The 22,892-nt window shown below is 40.0% G+C and overlaps 1 protein-coding gene across 1 annotated transcript in view; it reads left to right on the forward strand.

Annotated features, from left to right (window-relative positions):
• cables2b (Cdk5 and Abl enzyme substrate 2b) overlaps positions 1 to 22,892 on the forward strand; it is an 87,942-nt gene that overhangs the window by 54,344 nt on the left and 10,706 nt on the right. Inside the window, exons 2-5 of the mRNA XM_020933459.2 lie at positions 756 to 851; positions 15,454 to 15,531; positions 18,864 to 18,969; positions 21,427 to 21,652. Coding sequence (XP_020789118.1) covers positions 756 to 851; positions 15,454 to 15,531; positions 18,864 to 18,969; positions 21,427 to 21,652 — 506 coding nt within the window. The remainder of the gene's footprint in view (positions 1 to 755; positions 852 to 15,453; positions 15,532 to 18,863; positions 18,970 to 21,426; positions 21,653 to 22,892) is intronic.

Below are 22,892 nucleotides of genomic sequence, written 5' to 3' on the forward strand. Positions count from 1 at the left end.
TAGACTAGTTGTGTCGCTCGGGTATGGGCGTATATCGACTGTTGGGGTTTGAGCCATTTCTTCTTGTTGTTTGTGCGCTCGCTGCATTTAACACACATGGGCCGTTGAGACGTGTCCCGCCAACTCATATTGATTTGACATCGTGACTTGTTTTGTCACACGGCGATGAACTGTTTTGGTTCTGACAGCGGTGCTAGCGTTGAGGTTTCATTTTAACTCGCACAGACAGCGGCTCTTTCTGCACTCAGGCTGCGCGCGCATCCACTGGGTTGATAAACAAATAATCTGTCTAGTCTACGCTGGCACATTCATTCAAATGTCATTACCCTAATTAAACGAGAGGAGTCAGAGAGCGATAGAAGCTTTTTCACGCTCAGTCTCTTTGGTAGAGAGAGAGACAAGGAAAACAAACAAGCATGCAAAAAGAATTTATCGCGGCCAAAACAGTTATCGAGCTCGTTAAGTTATAATACGATTTAATTGATTTATTGATTATCGTTGCAGGCTTAATAGTGATACAAAGCTGAATTCAGAAATTGTTTAAAAATTGTAATGTCCATGTGCTTTCTAAATCTGCTTGTATTGACCTGTAGTTTTGGCACTTGTGTTGGTGTGAAAATGTGAACTTGCGTTTGTTTTTTATGCGTTTCATTGCTTTGTTTATGATTTCATCGTCTATTATTAGTTATACAAAATCCCTAAATGTCCAATCATACTTAAATGAGCTGTTTTTGTTTTTCTCTGTGTGTGTCTAGGATGAGGAACCTGTCCGGAGGCTCTCCCAGACCCCGTCACCCCAAGAAGACTCATTTCATCAAAAACATGAGACAATACGACACCAGGGGGAGCCGGTGAGCACTGCACTTACATTACATTTACATTTATATTCACAAACGAAGGGATGAAGGATACTCTGATTAAACTGCCAAACATTATTAATTAAAGGTGCATTGCGGAACCTTTCTGGTGGAGGGTTCACTACATAAATGTCTCCATGATGATGATTTTAAACATTTCCATCCAGCATTTACTCATTGAGGGTGTTTCTGTCACTCAAAAATACAATAATTCCTTCTTACGTTACACTACAATTCAGACTCTCCACAGATCTGAATTGTAGTTTAACGTAGTGCAAAAAAGCAGAAACATTGCCATGTAGACGAGCAGGTGGCGGATCCTCTTCTCAAAATTTTACGCAGTGCACCTTTAAACATAGATTCAGGTAATATCGCTTTGTCTGAAATGTTTCGCAGGATGATATTAAAGAGACAGTCCAGAATTTTTGACATAGGATCTCATTTCCCAGTGAGTCAGAGTGTTGGAGACGTGTGGAGACACTTTTTTAAAATATTCCATCCAGTCCTTGTATTTGCAGAGGTCGCTGGTGCTAGACTAGTGCATGTCAATGGCTATAATTATCCTGCTACTAAAAACCGTCTCACCCACTCCACAAAACACCCGAAGCAAATCTATTATTACACCAGACTCTCGATGTAAATGTCTGTGTTGATAGAATAATGTTTGAACTAAAGCTAACCTTGCATTGCATGAATCGTCTCATGTTGAGGGACTATTTTCTCATATATCAGTCCACCTCTGCCAAACTTTCTATCAGGAAGTACAACTCGCTGCTGCTGCTGCTCAGACATAAATCCTTCAAATGCAAGGTTGGTTTTACTTCTAAAATTATTCTATCAACACAGACATTTACATCGACAGTCTGGCGTAATAATAGTTTTGCTTCGGGTGTTTTGTGGAGTGGGTAAAACTGTTTTTAGTACAGGATAACTATGACCATTGACATGCACTAGTCTAGAATAGGTAGAATAATAGAAGTAATAATTTTAGAAGTAAAACCAACCTTGCATTTGAAGGGTTTATGTCTGAGTAAAATTCCGCCACTGCTGAGAAAATAGTCCCTCAACATGTGACGATTCATGCGATGCAAGGTTAGTTTTACTTCTAAAATGATTCTATCCACACAGACATTCACATCGACAGTCTGGTGTAATAATAGATTTACTTCGGGTGTTTTGTGGAGTGGGTAAGATTGTTTTTAGTGGCAGGATAACTATGGCTGCGTTCAGACTGCAGCCTGAAGTGACCCAAATCCGATTTTTTGGCCCCTATGTGACCTGTATCTGATCTTTTAATGACAGTCTGAACGACACAGATCCGATTTTTACAAATCCCAGGCCACTTGGATATGTGGTCCTGAAACCGATACATATCCGATCTTTTGACATGCGACTTCAATCTGAACGGCCAAAGCGCATTCATCCACCTACACGTTATCAACAAGATATAAACAAGTCACTATTCTCCGCTGAAGTAGGCGAAAATTGTTAATGAACTCCGTGTCACTGAAGCGAAGCACATCGCCACTCACCACTCTTGGCTCCGTCTCCACATCCACACATTCCTTTCAATGGACGTCGCTGCCGCTGCCCTACAAAACACCACGGCCAAAAACCTCGTCCTTCTCCTTCTCAAGCTCCTCCTTAAAACAAGTAAGTTGTTCATGTTCTGGCTCCAGTACGAGAGGAACTTTAAAATCTCCAGGTGCTCAATGCTCAATCCATAAACACAGAGCACGCTCACTGCGGTTGACGTCATCGTGTCTCCAGTGCACATGCGGGACACTTTTGGGCCGTTTTACGTTCACACAGGGGATCGCATACAAGTCGCATTTAATTGGAAATGTGAACGACCTCGACAAAAACATCGGATTTCACAAAAAAATCGGAATTGAGCGTTAAGCCCTGCGGTCTGAACGTAGCCCAAGACCATTGACATGCACTAGTCTAGCACCAGCGACCTCTGCAAATACAAGGACTGGATGGAATATTTTAAAAAGTGTCTCCACACGTCTCCGACACTCTGGCGCACTAGGAAATGGGGTCCAAAATTCCAGACTGTCCCTTTAAACCTTTCTATCTTCACGGAGACCAAACCAGACCAAGTTACAGGTCAGATCTGTGGAGAGGTGACCCCGCTCACACACAGAATACTTTTTTTTTTTTTTTTTTTTACGTGTTTTTGAGCTATAAAACCACCTGTAATTTAATAAATGTAAGGTAGAGCTGTTTAATGTCACACTATGGAACATTCTAGGCAGAGCAATGGCATATTCATAGAAACAAGCAGATGACAGGAAAGTTACGCAATGCACCTTTAACATAACAAGTCAATAATAATGCATAAAGTTCCATTAAACTCCTGTTCTGTTCTATTGTTTGCCGTGTGAGTGAGCTCCTGACAGTCTACAGGACCCAGGTGCAGCGTGAATGAAGCCAGCCCAGTCTCTCTCCATTGTGTTCTATTTTTGTACTTCCTTCCCTTCATACACACGCACACACACACACACACACAACATAAATCAGGCTACGCACTACTCATCCGATAATAATAGACTACGCTCTGATTGGTTTAAAAATAGGAAAAAGACGTCTCACAGTCTAGAAAGAGAAACTCAAGATCTAAAGCGAAATATCCTGATTGAATTGAATTGGTTGTAGTTTAGGTTTTTGATCCCCTAACTTACTTATCAGCAGTGTATTCGAGATGTTTGGGCTTCTGTATTAACTTTATTAACAAGAGGAATTCCCATCTTATTCAGAATATGCTTGTATTTTCAGTTAAAGGTTATATGGAGGGTTTTTCAGTTTCAGATTGTCAATGAAAGTTCAAAATGGCATCGACTGTGGATGTGGTGGGGCCAGATCAACTTTAGTCAATAGATAACAAGGCTACCTATCTATTAACTCTCTTTGTTTCTATCGTAACTGACTCGCCGGCGCGCTGGGATTACGTCATTTACGTTTGCCTCTCACACACGCAAGACACCGTTTACTCGACCAACGCAGCAGTTCTTAGCGGCTTATCCGAACTGCAGCTTCCCCGCAGTTTGCTCAAAGTTTGTTGCGATGGCGGGTAAGAATCCACGACCAGTTCGCCGCAAAAGAAAGTCTGTTTTCGAGGTCGCTGAAAGAAGAAGAGAAGGGGGAAAAGAGCGAGGCCAAACTAAGGTGATTCTTGGAGATTCCTTCCAGCGATGGCGCGAATGAAGCAGGCAAAGCGTCTAAAACGGACGCGTTGGTCGCTGTATACGTTCCCTTTCCTAGGGGAGAAAGGGAAGTAACAATAAAAAACCCAAGATGTTTAAGGTTTAACTAAAAGTTGTGGATTTATTATTTACAGTGTAGGAAAAAGAAAAAAAAAAAGACACAGAAAGTTGTGGTGAAAATAAAAAGGATTTAAACAAAATAATCTATTAAACTAAGGAGCCCTAATTAAGTACAACGCCAAAAAAACAAACAAACCCTAACTAAAGTTGTACTGCGAAAACAAGGTGTCTCAATGAAATCAACAGAGGCAATAGCCAGCATTTTAACAAAAACACAAAATGAGACAACCAATAATCAACCAAACAATAGGCGTGCTGGCTGCAGGGATCCAGCTGCCCCGAGCAGGTGGAAAAGTCCTTTTATACATCGCTCTCCCACGGGTGGCCTCCGCGGATTAGTGGGGGCAAAAGGGTGACCGGACAATCCCTGTAGTGATCTGACGCCCAACCTCCGTCTAGCGTCCGGAGCTCCCGCGCATTTAGATCCAAGGCTTGCAGACCGATCGCATAACACACACACACACAAGCAAATAGAGAAGAACGGGAGCACTAATAAACAAATTCCAAAGGGCCGAGACCTGTAACAGTCCCTAAATTTCTTTTCTACAGGTAACTTCAACAGCAATTCGTTCAGCAGCTCTGAATGCACACCGGCTCTAAACAAGAATGATTTCTAGTGTAAGGAGGAGGTGGGAGGAGGCATTTCTACTATGTCTGCTAGGGGTGTAACGATATCCAAGTCTCACGATACGATGTCATCACGGCATGAACCTCACAGTACGATATTTATTGCGATATTGTGGGAAAGCTCATGATATGGTGGGGAGGCTCATGATTAGAGATGTAACAATATCCAACTCTCTTATTTATGCAATATTTTCACCATATGCATCTCACACTATGATATTTATTGCGATATTTTGTGGAGGCAAACAAAATGCCTTGACAAGACTTAATCCAAAGAACTAAATCTTAAAAGTGATTAGAACTGTTATTTCTTCTTGTAGTTTGCACTGAAATGGAGCAAAGGATCATATCTCTTAATTTAAGCAAAGACACTTGTGATTCGATATATTGTGATGGTCCACGATATTATTGTGAGAACTTTGACGATACGATATCACGATATTTTGGTTATTGTCCCTAGTTTCTACTTAGGGAGCTGTGGAGGAGGGGGTTGGTATCTCGTGCAACATTTGTGCAACATTTGAAAAAGGACAAACACTCACTTTATTTCTCTTTCCTTAGAAAATCATCTATGAAACCTTTTTAAACTCTCCAATAACTGTGTGGACGCAATAGCAAACAAGCCAAGTTTATTTATACAGCACCTTTCGCCGACAAGGAAGTCACAAAGTGCTTCACAACGAAAAGTTAAAAACACACAAAGGATAACACAATTACAATGGATTGGCTACACAATATATGGGAGTTATAGCAGGTATCGGGTTTCAGGTAAAATGTTCTTGTATTACTGGAAATTCTTGTCCAAGAATGTCTCATAATCAGCGTTGGTCAGATTATCTTATTGTAATGTAGTTTCCTCATCACAAACAGACCTGGAGTTGTGTTTTGTTTCATTCATATTTAAAAACACAAATCCTGCATGTTTAGGCTCATAAGTTCTTTTCTCATACAAAAAAAAACAACACTGTGCTCCACTGTGTTTTTAAACTTCATACACCTTCACTAGAATCTGTCGGATAATTTCAGCATTGAAATTTGCAATCTCTACTAAACAAAATGTAAAAGGAGCTGTTAATGACTAATACAGGGGTCTCCAACCTGTAGCGCTCTCCACCCCCTTCCACGTGCGTAGCTCGCCAAGGGATTTCTAAATCATACATGTTGTGCTGAATAACAAAAATGTAACCTTGTAAATGTGATGTCTATCTTGTGCACTAATAAATAGATAATAGTTGTGTAAATGTTGTAGAGACATCAAATGCCATCTAAGGCTCTTTTGTTTACTCCATTTCTTGTGACAGCTAAAATGAGTAGCTCTCTTGCATTTTTGTTTTGTAGAGGCACCTCACCAGAGGAAAAGAGTTGGAGACCCCTGTACTAATAATTACTACTTTTCACTAGCAAACTAAACTAAACTTCATGACTTCACAAATTGGGTCAGAGCATTTTGAGCTTTGGAGATGTAGACAGACTAATAATAAAGAGTTACTCAAACATGTCAATGAAACCAAATGTAACTTCAGGTACCGTATTTTTCGGACTATAAGTCGCTCCGGAGTATAAGACGCACCAGCCAAAAAATGCGTAATCAAGAAGAAAAAACATGTATAAGTAATACTTTTGGTGGAAATTTATTTTATAAAATCAGACACCAGGAACTGGCATTTCATCTTGACACACAACTTATAGTAGTAACAATAGAACAGAGAACAACAGACTGTTAACGTCACATATGAACAGTTCTTCAGATAATTAGAGCATAAACAAAAGAACAGAACAAGTTTACCAAACTCTCCATCTCACTCCAAATCACTAAATCCATTGAATTCTTCATCCTCTGTGTCACTTCAGAGCAACTCAGCAACCCCCGGAGATAAACAGAGCGTCGCTTCTTCTTCTGTGTAGCTGTTGTCAGACTCGGCATCAGTTCCAGTTAGAATTATTCTGACCTTTCTGAATCTCGACAGGATGGTTTCAATTGTCACTGAAGTCCAGGCTTTGTCGATCCATCCAGTGACTTTAGAAAAGTTTCATGGTGCATCCTCCCGGTTACCATGAAGCTGTGTTCTCCATCCCCGCTTTCTGCCAGTCCCTCACAAGTTTCTCACTCACTCCAAACTTTCTTTCTGCTACTCGATTACTGCTTTCGGCTGCATATTTCACTACTTGCAGCAGGACAGTGGCTCTTTCTGCAGGAGACATGCGCAGTAGAGTGAAGTGACAGTGGTACAGGAGCGGCACATACTGACACACAGGTCTAGAGCGCCCTCTCATGGCTGCCAGGATGAAAATTTTAATGTATAAGTCGCACCAGAGTCGCAGAACCAGCCAAACCATGAAAAAAGTGTGACTTCTGGTCTGAAAAATACAGTATGTTTTAAAGGAGATAACATTCTAACATGGTTTAAAGCTCACAAGAGTCAATTTTGGATAATATGAGACCTTTTAAACAGGGAAACTTATAGCTCATGAACTCAGACAGCAGAGGCTACGAGCAGTCCTCCATAAACCAATCCGTATTTGTTTTTCTTCACAGCTGATATGCGTCTGTTGTAGAAAGATGTCAGTACCAGTTTAAAGTAATGCAAAATAACAAAGGCTAGTAACTGCAGTTGGCTATTACTCAGTTTTAAAGAACACCTACTGTGCTTTATAGTTCAAATCTATGACACCCGTGAATCATTGTGTTACAATTTTGACATTTTAAATCGGAATATTTATCTAAAACAATATAATTCTGTAATTCTGTTTGAGAGAAGAACTGAGCCTAAATATGCAGGATTTGTGTGTTAAACATGTGTGAATGAAACAAAACACAACTCCAGGTCTGTTTTTGATGAGGAAACAACATTATACCAGATCAGAAAATAGAGTAATTTGGGACCTTTAAATAGAGTGAACAGACGTCCCTGTTTACTCGGGACAGTCCCAGTTTTGGGCTGTGTCCCATCAGATTTCTCCAAAACCACTGATTTGTCCCAGTTTTACACGAGAAATGTCCCAATTGTCCCTATTTTTGTTATCCACCAACAGTAAAGAGGGGGAGAGATTGTCATTTGTTAAGCTAAAACACAGAAAACTGTCTTTGAAAGAAGTACCAACAGAAGTCCTGACAGAAGATTATGACTGATCCACAAACGAGTCGAGAATGGACACTGTTACATGCTCTTTTTCGGACTATAAGTCACACTTTTTTCATGGTTTGGGTGTTTCCTGCGACTTATACTGTGGTGTGACTTATATGTTAAAATTTCACACTGAGCAACGAGAGGCTCTAGGCTTGTGTGTCAGTATCTGCTGCTCCTGTTACTCCTGTAACAGGTCAGGAATCAAAATACACTAGACAGTTCACAAAAACTATGGAAATGCAAATTCGGGCTCCAGCCAATCAGCGAAGAGTTATATATCGAGGATTTAAAGCCGGAACAAAGAGAATGTTTGGTGAATTTTATTAAGGGGAAAGATGTTATCGTCCTTCTTCCTACGGGATTTGGGAAAAGCTTAATATACCAGTTAGCCCTGTTAGCGGCGCATTACATACGTCACGACCAAATGGCAGTGATTGGTTAAATGATAAAAAGTACCCACCTACTGTCGAGCAAACGAAATCTAAGGCTGCGAGGTCAGACGGTTTGTACAAAGTGAAACAAAGTAAAACCGGCTGATGAATCAGGCTACCTTTCACTGACAAGGAAGTCACAAAGTGCTTCACAACAAAATGTTAAAAACACCCAAAGGATAACACAATTACAATGGATTGGCTACAATATATGGGAGTTATAGCAGTCCCAGCCCCTGTCACTCCTGTACCACGGTCACTTCACTTCACTACAAATGTCAGCTGCAGAAGAAAGAGAAAGAGCCTCTGTCCTGTCTGTATCATGTCAGTCGATCACAGCATTACTTCTGTATCACTGACTATTTAAAATTTAAACAAGCATAAAGACAACCGAAACCATCCTGTCGGGATTCAGAAAGGTCAGAATAATTCTAACTGGAACTGATGCTGAGTCTGATGACAGAGACACAGAAGAGGAAGTGGTGATGATGAAGAATTTAATGGATTTAGTGATTTGGAGTGAGATGGAGAGTTTGATAAACTTGTTCTGTTCTGTTGTTTATGCTATAATTATTTGAAGAACTGTTCATATGTGACGTTAACAGTCTGTTGTTCTCTGTTCTATTGTTTTTACTAGAACTTGACTTTCAAGAGGGAATGTCTGTTCCTGGTCTCTGATTTTCAAAAATAAATTTCCCACAAAAAATGCGACTTATATATATATTTTTTCTTCTTCATTCCGCATTTTTTGGCTGGTACGACTTATACTCCGGAGTGACGTATAGTCTGAAAAAATACAGTACATCAACCATCCCAACCCGAGTGTGTCCCAGTTTGGAATTTTAAAAATCTGGTCACCCTACCTTTAAAACATAAATTACAAATCGAAACTCTGTATCTGGGATCTTTTTGTCCAGTACTTTTTGCACCCTCTCCACACAAATACTTTCCTATACTGTATATTTATCTCTGAAATACAAGTTATTCTAATCTGAAATATTTGTCTTAGTATATTTTTGTATCTATAGTCCCATATTGCCTTCTTTGAGTTGTGTTTTGAAGTGCTGGTGATACCGTGTCAGCAGTTTCCACTCTCTCTGGTGACTTCCAGATCCTCCACTTTCCCACGAGGCGTTCAAGGGCCATGGGAGCCCCCTGCGTCCACACAAACAACAACATGCACTGATAATGGAGAGATAATCTGGCCCCAGGGATAAGAGGAAAGCAGGCCAGTGGAAAAGAAAATGTTTAAAAGAAAATAGTGATTTTTACGAGAAAAACAAGTTACACGTGTACTAAAACATGTCGTATGTCTAATCAAGGTTTGCTAAAATTAAAGGTGTACTATGTAACTTTTTGGTTTGTTTCTATGGATATGCCATTGCTCTGTCTGAAATGTTCCACAGTGTGACTTTAAACAGCTCTACTTTACATTTATTAAATTACAGCTGGTTTTATAGCTCAAAAACACCTTGAAAAACAGATCCACTGTTTTTGTTTTGTTTGGTTTGGTCTCCATACAGATAGAAAGGTTTAATGCCATACTGTGAAACATTCCCGACAAAGCAATAACATCTCCACGAAGAAAAGAATTTGACGGACCAGAAAAAAGTTACACAGTGCACCTTTAATGCAGATTTAGATTTAGGAAAATAAAAAATAAAACTAAATTGTATGGTTCTATTTTTTATTTAGAGCAAAATTACATTTTACATTACATTACATCTTACATTTTGCAAACACAGTGCACAGTAAGTGTAATAATGTTATCAAATGTTAATGTGCACAGGACTAAAAATAGACCTGGACTATATGTTCCACTGCTGCTGGTACCACGGAGAATATGTTGGATAAGTCCTGTGCTCTCCACAAACATATTCAGGTGTCAGACACAGAGCTTCTACTGTGTTCTATTTTTGTACATAATAATAATAATTGTGAGTATAGATTGTGACCATTTTGGAGGAACGGCACTGCAACATAATAAAACATGACCACTGCACGATTTTGTCCGTTTGTGACGAGTCTGATCCTTGGGAAAATCTTGAGTTGTTCAGAATTGTAGGTTGCAGGTCTCACAGTGAAACAGGGACAAAGATCAAACCATTGTTGACGAAATGACTTTTACAAAGGTGAAACAGCAGGTGACATGGATCCACTTACTTTCATCATAGATCACGACTGATGACTGACGTGCACACCATCACACAGTGTGCGTGTGTTGTCGTATGACTTTACCAGGTCATGAAGTGTGACATTTACAAATCTTATAAGATAGAAATCCTATAAAAATCATGCAGTTAACAGCAGGCTTTAATTTCGTTCTCGTTCTCCTCTAATCACAGTCTGTCACTGGCAGAGACGTGCGATCAGGAGCGGTCATCTTGGGAATAAAAAGCTGCTCAGTGTCTATATATATCTATTATATCTATATCAGTGGTCACCAACCTTTTTCAGCCTAAGATCTACATGCTTGGTCCGTGAAAAAGCAAGAGCAGATCTACCAACATGAACGTAAATAACTACAACAAAAGTCATCATGTTTACAGTTCCAGACCGCTTTATTTTTGCAATCTTCTAATATTTAACTCAAGGAACACTCATTACAGAAAAACAGTTTTGGTCATTTAACTGTTTTCTGGGGATTAAAACACTCACAGCAAGAAAAAAACTGCAATTGCAATATAAACAAAATGCAAACCACATGCAGGGCAAACAACCATAATAATTCAAATTTGACCACAAAACAGAATTAACAGTGTATCAAAAAGGTTAATGAGAGAAGTTCTATTATTATCAAACTCACAAACTCACAGGTTTGTCACTTTGCAGTCACAAATTTTTAAAATTTAGGCTGGAGATCTACTGGGGACACGGCAAAGATCAACTGCCGTTACGTAATCAGAGTACAAATTATGAGTAAAAGTATTCGGTTACAGTTACTGGTTCAGTGAGTGGTAATTGGATTACAAATTATAAATGGATTACATGGCGGTATTTTCCTGTTTTCACATTTTGGTCTATATCCTAATTTTTAATTTTTTATTTATTTTGGTAATTCCACTCACTGCTGGAAACCCAAGCAGAACGTGGCAATAAAAGCTGTGTAAACGTCTTATTAACGTTGCCGGTGTCAGTCACACAATGGACGAGGTCGAGGAGCCAGTAGAACGGAGCCAGTAGTGCACAGGTAAAAACGCATTAGTGTCTTGGAAATTCAGACATCACTTTGTATTTAAAGAAGAGAGAGACGGGCGTGTGGTGGGCATGGTACGCGGGGGGTTGGATATCTACGTGAGATATAAAAAAATAACAAATACAAAATCGTCTACAAGTTAAATGTCAAACTGGAGCTAATGGCAACGGTGAAAACAAACTGCAAAGGCTCATGATATCTGCAGTACTGTCCTATAGTGACCTGAGACATGAGGGGATGCGCACACAAAAGCACACAAACACCCACAAACACACACCTTCATCATCGCCATCAACCTAAGAATGCACTGACCATGTTTCCTTCCTACTGCACGGACCTCGACGTCCTCCTTTGCGCCGCGTGTGGACCGTGTTTTCTCCACCAGGACTAAGCTAAATCTAAACACTATGACACCTAATAGTAGGGTGGACATAATTTAAGGTGATCTCATATAGAAAGCATTTCTCTATCAATCATATTTTTAATATGGTTAAGGAAAGACTGGGCTTTTTATTGTATTTTAGCAGACTTATGTTATCATCTTATGTTAACATATCCTAGTCCAGGGGTGTCAAACTCATTTTGGTCCGGGGGCCGTATCCAACCTACTTTGATCCCAAAGGGGCCGGATCAGAAAACTCAAGTCATATAAACCCCAAAAACAACAATAAGTTCAAATATTTGTGCAGAGAAACACAAATCTATTACAGAAATCTTTTTTAATTGATGAACTCTTTCTTTTACAAAATATTATAATATTATGAACAACCTGAAACTTTAAGAAAAATGTAATTTCAACACAGTGTTTTAACATTAAATTGTATGTAAATAGGAATAAGTCAATTTTTTGGGGAAAATCCTGCACTCGGCTCCACTTTTCTCATGTTGGACATTTTTCTGATGAGGATGTCACGGTCAACAGTCAAAACGATCGTCCTTTAAGAGCGTTTGGAAAGAGAAAAGTCTTAATTTGTGCTGCTCTGGTGGGAGGGGCCACGTACAGAGACACTGGAGACACTGATATGATAAGCACTGCAGAAAATAATTTTTTTTTAAAGACAATATAATTAATATATTTTAGTAGAAAATCAGCAGAGGGCCACATTAAAGGTCTTGGAGGGCCGGATCCGGCCCCCGGGCCTTATGTTTGACACCTGTGTCCTAGTCTTTGCTTCTCTACACAAAATAAAAGTCTGTTCATGGAGACTTGGGCTCAACAGCCAATTTGAAGAGAACCAACAAGAATTTTCAGGATGTGGTTGCTACATTCATGCAGTTATAAAAAGCATGACAATATCAAGATGTGTGAACAATCCCTCAGTCGTCCAGGTAGAAAGCCAGCATTCTGACCAGAACTGAAGATACAGCTTGGATGAGCTGCAGAACGTCTTCAACCAAACTAACTATTGTCCAGTCGACAAACTGATTTTTCTCCTCGCCATGACAATATCAAGTAATCCAAAGCATTCAGATTACATTACTCACTTTAAGTAATTTAATGGATTACGTTACAAACATACATACATACATTTTGAAGTATGTAATCTGTAATCTGTAGAGGAATACATTTAAAAAGTAACCTTCCCAACACTGATCGTTATTTACCCTCTTAGAGTGATTTCTTGTGATTTGTGTTAAGTTTTGTGGTTTAAAATAGCGAAATCATCAACAAAACAAAACAAAAAAATCAGTAAACACAATAACTACAGTCCTCGTCTTGAAATTCTGTTGACAAAATATGAGCCTGAAGATGTGACCAACCACTTTGTTCACTTCACAATATGGAGATTAGCTCTTAAAGTCTCTCGTCTGCAGTCCGGCTGCTTCAATACACGGTTTGGAAATATATATGCAGTGTTGGGAAGGTTACGTTAAAAATGTATTCCCCTATAGATTACAGATTACATACACCAAAATGTAGTTTGTAACGTAATCCATTAAATTACTTAAAGTGAGTAACGTAATCTGAATACTTTGGATTACTTGATTTGCTGTAGAGAAGCAAAGACGAGGAAATCATAACCTAAGATAAAAGAAAATAAAAAAGCCCAGACTTTACTGAACCAAATTAAATATATTATTGATAGAAGAGGAGGAGACACGTCCACGCAGCATGGTTTAGACCTGTTAAATCCTGTTTTAATCCGGTTTTAGACCTGGTTTAGACCTGGTTTAGTCCTGGTTTAGACCTGGTTTAGTCATGGTTTAGACCTGGTTTAGACCTGGTTTAGACCTGGTTTAGACCTGGTTTAGACCTGGTTTAGACATGGTTTAGTCATGGTTTAGACCTGGTTTAGACCTGGTTTAGACCTGGTTTAGTCGTGGTTTAGACCTGGTTTAGACCTGGTTTAGTCTGGTTTAGACCTGGTTTAGTCCTGGTTTAGACCTGGTTTAGTCGTGGTTTAGACCTGGTTTAGACCTGGTTTAGACCTGGTTTAGACCTGGTTTAGTCGTGGTTTAGACCTGGTTTAGTCGTGGTTTAGACCTGGTTTAGTCGTGGTTTAGACCTGGTTTAGACCTGGTTTAGTCGTGGTTTAGACCTGGTTTAGTCGTGGTTTAGACCTGGTTTAGACCTGGTTTAGTCATGGTTTAGATTCTGGCAATGAATGAAATTATCCAAAAAAAAAAAGAAAAAAAAAGAAAAAAACAGGGATATAGCCCAAAATGTGAAAACAGGAAAATACCTCTGTGTAATCCATTTATTTCAACAAAGTAACTGTAATCCAATTCCCACTCATTGAAACAGTAACTGTAACTGAATACAGTTACTCATAATTTGTACTCTGATTACATAACTCCGGTACATGTAATCTGTTACTCCCCAACACTGTATGTGTGTTTATGTATGTTTTTTTCTTTCTTCTCTTTTTGTGTATAAACAAAGTCATTAATTAAAGCTCTTCTGTGTTTGTAGAGAAAATATAAGCAGCTTAGTGCCCATCGATGTTTTTGAGCCTGGTGCACTTTTGCGTCAGCGGCCTGTGTCCACTCTCCCTCCTCTTTAACTGTTAATGACTGTAAACAGAGTGTCCACAGAGACGTGAGCCTGGTGCAATCCACACACCCCCACAGGAGCTCCTACTGTCAAACACTCACAACAGCAGCGACGGTTAGGCCTGAATAATGGAGTTTATTTTAAAGGTTTTATATACTTACTAACTATATTTACTTAACTTTTAACATGTTAAAGGCGCTTTGTGTAACGTTTCTGGTGAAGGGGCTGTCAAATTCTTTTCTGTTTCTGCAAAGTTTCACAGTTTCTCACCTTTCTATCTTCATGGAGACGAAACTAGACCAAGTTACAGGTCAGATCTGTGGAGAAGCAACCCCACTCTAAGTCAGAATGCATGATTTGCAAGGTATTTTTGAGCTATAAAACCACCTGTAATTGAAATTTAAGGTAAAGCTGTTTAATGTCATATTGTGGAACATTCCAGCAAAGCAATGCCATTTCCATAGAAATGAGTAGGTGATGGATCCTCCCCCAGAAAAGTTACACAATGCACCTTTAACTGTTGTGTTTTGCTATTAATTTATTTCAGCTTGCCTTTTTTTCAAGGATACTTTTTTGAGGATAATTCTGCTTTATGTTTTGGTTTCAATATTATAATTTATCGTCTATTCTATTACTTGCTTCTGCAATGCTATATATCACACTCCAAAAATTGTTATTGTGACAGGCCTAAATATAGTAATTTTTTTTTTTTTCTTACCGCGATTGTTTCAGTAAACTGCTTCCACCCTTCTGTAATGGGCATTTTGGAGTTTGGAAAGTAGCCGTTTCTGTCTTATTACAGGCTGTTCATTTAGTACCTGGGCTGTGTCTGGCTTTAAACACCAGTGTGAGTCTAACCACTGTTGTGTTGTGTTGTGTTTTTGTTGCAGGATAGTCCTGATCTGTGCCAAGAGGTCCCTGTGTGCTGCCTTTTCCATCATGCCCTACGGAGAGAGCTTCTATCTCAGGTAAGTCCACCACACCTGCAGAACCTTTCACCAAACATCCAGAGACACATTATTGCCGGGTTTCACTCACGTGGCCCTGATGACGCTCGAAATTCAAATGGGGGGCAGGAAGTGTTTTGCTCCGTTTCAAAACACAGCACAGTGGGCGACACCGAGTACGCTAAAAGTTTGTGTCGGCACAGACCCACTATCGCGAAAAAATAAGTCTATATATGGTTATGACCCGTATGATATGGAGAAGTCGGACTTTTTATACAGTTTGGAGAATTTGCCTGATGTTAAGGTGATGGATGTAATAAAGTATCTGGTGCTGCATACCTCATATTTCACTGTGAGCCAAATGAAAGCCTTTAAAAGCCTGGAGGAGTACAACAATTCTGGTTGGGTATAAAAAGGTATAAAATGACAAATTACCACAGTAGGCTAAGAAAATTAGCACCACATAAAACTTTTGTGTGACAAGTTATAATGCAAAACTGTCAAGTACGATGCTTTCTAAATAACCGTCCAAAAATAATCTTAATATTCATTTATAAATTACACAATCCTTACCGGTTACAAAGTGGTCACTGCAATCTCTAGCATTGTCCGTTTCCGTGCCTTCTGTTTTTAGACTGTTGATCCACTTTTGTCATCTTTTTTCTGTAAGTTTGTTTAAACTAATTCCCTTGTGACATACCATTTTTGGTACACAAATAAAACATTTATCTTTCTCCTGACAACAACCATAGACGGCACAGAATTTAGAATTTTGGCACTGAGTCAACAGTCTTTACTTCCTGACCCTCATCTGCTTTTTGTGACGTCAACGTGACGCCATCTGAAACCCAGAAATACTCTTGTAGTTTTACTTCAATACATTCCACTGTATTTCTTCTTACAATTTGACACAAAATGTAAATCAAAAGCTACTAACATAACTATGGTTCTGTCCAAATATCCACACTAGTCATTTTTAGGTGTGTCTGAATGTTCAGTTCGTGAAAAAAGTAGTGAGCTCAAAATTTCCCACACTGCACCTTGAAAAGTATTGGGAATCATTGGTCACTGGAGCGGCAAATAGACAAGACAAGTTTATTTGTATACTATAATTCCTACACAAAGTAATTGAAAGTGCTTTACAATATAGATGACAATGCATTGTGAGAGTTGGGAAAACATTGACATTCAGCGATGGGCGTTAGCAGATTAGGAGCGCTGGTTGATCTCACTGTTGGTCCTGATGCTGAATAAAACACTCCTTTATCTTAGCTCTTAACAATTTAGCTGTTAAAAGATTGATAATTTCCACATCTCAGACAAAAAGCAAATAAACCAGGTCGTTTGCGTGAAATCCATTTACACAAAAACTTGTAAGATTATTATTAGTCCATAAACACTTTTGTGCCAGTTTGATCTCATCATTATTTGTGATAGAAATTAAGATTTATCAGTGTTTCGCGAACATTTTCACCCAGACACCAGAGTCATGTTACTTGAATGTAGTGAGCTGTGCGTCCGAAACACTGTGAATGAGTGCACTGTAGAGGGCGCTAAAGAGTGCGGGCCTATGTAGTGAATGAGGGGTTAGGGGCGAGGGTGGACATTCAGACACATCTTGAATTATTCCCTAAATGATTCCCTTTGCACCTGTGTAGGGAATCAGTTTATGCCAATTATGTGTTTTTAAAAAGCCCTTTACAGAGACTACGGCATCGTTCATTTGGGCTGTCTTGTGCCTGTTTTGTTTGCTTTATGTGTTTTTAAAAAGCCCTTTACAGATAACACATAATTGGCAAAGTCCTTGAAAAAGCTGTTTACCAACAGCTTACGAACTTTCTCCAAATGAACAACTTCTTTGATGTTTTCCAGTCAGGTTTTAGAGCCCACCACAGCACTGAGACTGCTCTTATCAAGGTGACAAATGACATCCGCCTGAACACTGATGCAGGCAAAGTCTCAGTCTTGATCCTGTTAGATCTGAGTGCTGCTTTTGACACTGTCGATCATGGGATCCTCTTACAGAGACTAGAGGACTGGGTGGGCATCTCTGGTACTGTACTAAACTGGTTCAAGTCCTATCTAGAAGACAGGAAGTATTTTGTTGAAATTGGAAACTGTGTCTCAGATCACATGGCCCTGACCTGTGGGGTGCCTCAGGGGTCAATCCTGGGCCCCCTGTTGTTCAATCTCTACATGCTGCCATTAGGCCAGTTAATAAGCAGCAATAACGTGTCCTACCACAATTATGCAGATGATACTCAGATCTACGTCTCTCTGGCAGCAGGAGACTATGGACCAGTGGACTCACTTTGTCACTGCATCCAACAGATCAGTGTGTGGACGCAAAACAACTTTCTCCAGCTAAACTCTGACAAGACTGAAGTCATAGTGTTTGGTCCACAGAAACAAAGGGACAGTGTCAGCAGTCACCTCCAGTCTCTCTCTCTAAAACCTTCAAATCAGGCAAGAAATCTAGGGGTAATAATGGACTCAGACTTGAACTTTAACAGCCACATCAAATCAATAACATCTGCAGCCTTTTACCATCTAAAAAACATAGCAAAAATCAAAGGTTTACTGTCTAAATCAGACTTGGAGAAACTTATCCATGCATTTGTCTCCAGTAGGTTAGATACTGTAATGGTTCTGCTCACTGGTCTCTCCAAACGAGCTGTGAGACAACTGCAGAACATCCAGAACGCTGCAGCTCGGGTCCTGACTCGAACTAGGAAGTACGAGCACATAAGTCCTGTGCTCAGGTCTCTGCACTGGCTTCCTGTGCCTCAGAGAATAGACTTTAAAGCAGCTCTGCTTGTGTACAAGTCTCTCCATGGCCGAGCACCAAAGTACATCTGTGACATGTTAGTGTCATATGAACCATCTCGCACTCTGAGGACCTCAGGGACCGGCCTCCTGCTGGTGCCCAGAGTCAGGACTAAACAAGGGGAGTCAGCGTTTCAGGTTCATGCAGCTAAAACCTGGAACAGTCTTCCTGAACATGTGAGACAGACTCTTCTGTGACGCTGTTTAAATCCAGGCTCAAAACATTTCTGTTTGACTGTGCATATAACTGAAAGGTTTTCATTCCACACTCTTCTCTCCAATTTATGTCTCTCTTTTTTAAAATTTTAATCTTCATGATTATTTATATTTTGATTTGTTTTTATTATGATTTTAATGTATTTCTTATTCTGTAAAGCACTTTGAATTACTTTGTGTACGAATTGTGCTATACAAATAAACTTGCCTTGCCTTGCCTATGTGCTGACTAATGACTCTTCTTCTCTGAGTGGCTCAAATTGCTCTGAGTTACATAATGTGTTTAAATTGTTCTTCCTCTTCCTCTGTAGCGACCCCACCCTGAACCACCCACGGAGGAGACACTCGTCTGGGAACATCTCGACCCTGGAGATGCTGCCCGGGCTGGAGGGCTTCCACCTGGACACGTACGGCAGGGTAAGTCTCTTTTTCCCAGGGTTCATCGATATTTTACTGTGTGTGGAACATAATCGCCATATTTTAGACATCCCTGGTGCATTGAAGTGTTTTGCTGAAGGGCAAATCGACATTTTAAGTGATAAAGAGTCTATCTGATAAAACCTGAAAATTGCTTCTTATTTCGTACTGATGTGTCCTTAAGCAGAACCCTTTACTCAACTGACTGTGTGAATATAATAACTGTGAAAATGTAGAAACTTTGAACATTATAATACTGCTGCTGTGACGCTGCACAGTTAAAAAAAAAAAAATCTAAATGTTAACCAAAATCAGCAAATAATTAAAGCAGCAATTCTTTGATGATTAATGATTGACAGGACATTGGGTTATCACGTTTTCTCACAACATTTAAACTATACATTATACATTTATACTATTTATATATTTATACTATGGACAGTGAGAATTAAATTTTTTTTTTAAGTGATGTAAATGTCCGGGTTTTCATTATCTTTCATTGGGGCCATTAAATTGAGTGGCTCTCGTAGCTCTCTGCGCACTCAGAAGAAGCGAGCAGACACAAACAGTCAGTCAGTCTGCAACATGCCGAAGCTCAAATGTGCATTTAACGATGACTTGTACAAGAAATTTTCCATTTTCCATCCCGGTCGGGAAAAGTGGGAGGCCATGTGCACAGTTCATGAGGTGAGAGTAGCTCAATGTGGAGGTAAGGTGTCCGGGTTTTCACAAATGGAAATATGGTCACTAGGGATGGGCATGATTAATCGATTAATCGATAATTGATCATTAAGAATTTCATCGATTACGTTCATTTTAATCGACAAACCGAATGTAGGTTGCTGTGCGTAGCGTAGGGTGACCAAACAGGTCTGTACATGTGTCTCTGCACTCAGAAGGAGCGAGACACAAACAGTGGGTCTGCCTGCAACGTGCCGAAGCACAAATGCGTATTTAAGGATGATTTGTACAAGAAATTCCACACTTTCCGTTGCGTTCGGGACAAGTGTGAGTCCATGTGCACAGTGTACAAAGCAGGAACATATGTTTCGGTGTCCAGTGAAAAAAAGCTTTACCAGGTGAGAATCGCGCAATGTCGATGACGAGTCCCCACCTCCCGTACGGTGTCCTGGTTTTGACAAACGCAAATCTGGTCACACTAACCTGTATTCACCTGAATCATGTCTTTTAATCTGACAGAAATTGACCGCATCAGCGCACAAGATTTGTAGTTTTATCTTCGCTGAGTTTATGCAAATTAGCGATGCGGTTTTAAGTTTAGTTTCTGTGAGAGTTGAGCAAAACTGAATTAAACACATTATAATGTCAAACGAATTGATGTGGCTCTAGAGTCGTTACGGTTTATATGTCGTAAAGTTGAATTTATTTATGCAGATTAGTAGTGCAGATAGTAATAATAACGATGATCATTTTAATATAAAAACATTAATGATTAATCGATAATCGATCGTTAATTCTTCCGACGATCGATTAAGAAAATTTCATCGAATGCCCATCCCTAATGATCACCCTAGCATGGGCCCAAAACCAATTTTCTCTTCCGCATTTACTTCCTCAATACAGGCGAACTTGTCACACGTGTGTGACGTCTATAACATGAACGGCGTGGAGCGTTTGGACTAATTAGAGCGAGAGCTACTAGAGTGGAGCTACAGCAAACTCAGAATGGGGCTAGGCTAAGTCTTATGAAGCTAACTTTTAGGCGCTTTGAGGATTTAAAAATTTGTAGAAAGGTTATGTTGTGAAAATAGAAAAGAATCCCTACAAAATCTGACATTTGTGAAAGCTCTCAATGAACACGGGCAGTTCGAATTCCCAAAAAATACATTGCACTTCTATGGGAGAATTCTTTCTGGGCCCAAGCTCCCGGGAGCTGCAGTACCTGGAACGGCCACTAGTCAGTCTCGAGTCAGGACCAGAGGAGGAATGCCTTATCTAGTTTCTATTATAGATCCATGGTTAATACTGCATAACACACAAGTTGTTCCGGTAACAGCCAAATCACTGCTCTGTATCACTGCTCTGCTGATATTGCCATGACATCACCCTAGCAACGGGAAAACACATCCTAGAATGGAGGGACTAACTTCATTTAAAAGACTGAAATAACTGATATTTGATACATTTACAGACAGTGAACAGGCTTTTCAGATTCACCAGTGAGATCTTTCAGTTTGTAGCTGTGGTACAAGCGCATTAAACAACTTGGAGCCGTGCATTTTGTAGTTTTAATGCACTTCACGGAGGAACACCTCTCCTCGGCGTGTGTTAAAACTGCACAGCGGACGGTTCCTTGTTGTATAATGTGCTTATACCACGGCTGCAAATGAAATATCTCACTTCAGAGAGAAAGCCTGTTTCTTTCTTACTTACAAACTGTATTCACCTATTGGTTCAGTCTTTTTCACACTCTCTCCATCTGTTTTCTCTTTACAGTCCGTATCGTACGCCCAGTTCCTGTACCCCACTAATGCCCTGGTGCGGCAGAAACCCTCCTCCACCCTGGAGCTGAGCCAGACCCTCCAGCTCCCCGTGTCCAGAAGCGCCCACAGCATCGCCCATAGCCGCACCCACCCACCCAGTCATCCGCCTAGTCGCCCACCCAGTCGCCCACCCAGTCGCCCACCCAGTCGCATCAACAGCACCGTCGGACTGGACCTGGGTAATGCCAACTCACCGATCACTATCTGCTGAGGCTAAGGGTGCTTTATTTGAACTGTTTTATTCTTAAAGGGGCATTGTGTAACATTTCCGTCAAATGATTTTCTGACATATCCATAGAAAGAAGCAGGTGACGGACCGCCAACCAGAAAAGTTACACAATGCGCCTTTGAATTGAAAGAATCGCAAAGATATTCTCCACGAACCAGACCAAAACACCTGCAATTTCACACTTCAGATCTCACACTGACTTCAGCTAAATGTGTGAACAAAATACAACACAGTCATTTGTTGTCGCAGCTGTTATCTTCTTATTTCACGACCTTTAAAACTGCTTTTATTTTACGCCCTCATTAACAGGGGCAGCTGTGAGGTATTTCAGGCTTTCTCTGTGTGCGTCACTGATAAAAAACACTGCAATCTTCAAGCGTGCGCAGCCAGCTCGGATCCTTGTAATGTTAGGTCATCGCTTAGGCCGCGTCTCATTTCTCTTTCCTCGCTTCCTTCTCCTTGATTCGTCTCCTCGATCTTTCATTTTTCAGCTGTTAATCACGTGTGGTCATAAGTGGTGGCCAAAGAAAACCACGAAAGGAAGGAGTAAACATGAGGAAGGTTTCAGGAGACGTCAGATAAAATAATCAAGCGTTATTGGTCTCAGTGAGGAGTTTAGATCCTCGTGTCTCCTTTGTGGGCGGGACTTCCTAACCCATTTCCTGCAGAATCGAGGAGAGGAATCAAGGAGAAAGAAGCGAAGAAAGAGAAATGAGCTGCAGCTTGTTGTTTGTTTTGCTGTGTGTCTTTTAGAAGTTCTTTACGACGCTGTCCTCTTGTGGTTTGAGACAGAATCGATGCGATGATTCACCATAAAAATAATTGCAAAAATGTTAAAATCAGATTACATTTTAGCCAGAAATGGACTAGGCTAAAATCTCTCAACCAAAATTTAATTTTATTTGTGTTTACTGCACTCAAACTTACTCTGAGCGGGCTTGCATCTCCATAAACTTGACTCTTACTTGGCTTAGAGCAGGGCCTACTCCTGATTTTTTTCATGGATACTGAGCTATTTTCATGAAGAATGTTCCAAAGTATGATTCACACTTCCAAGTAATCGTGGAATCGCTTGGTCTGAACCAGTATAAGACCAAATGGTAATATTTAAAAGGCCTAATTTCATTGTTCTATGTCATAATGTTGTTTCCTCATCACAAATAGACCTGGAGTGGTGTTTTGTTTCGTTC

This window comes from Boleophthalmus pectinirostris, unplaced genomic scaffold (assembly GCF_026225935.1).
Source record: "Boleophthalmus pectinirostris isolate CB_2022bp ecotype Guang Dong unplaced genomic scaffold, ASM2622593v1 HiC_scaffold_8, whole genome shotgun sequence".
Taxonomy (NCBI): domain Eukaryota; kingdom Metazoa; phylum Chordata; class Actinopteri; order Gobiiformes; family Gobiidae; genus Boleophthalmus; species Boleophthalmus pectinirostris.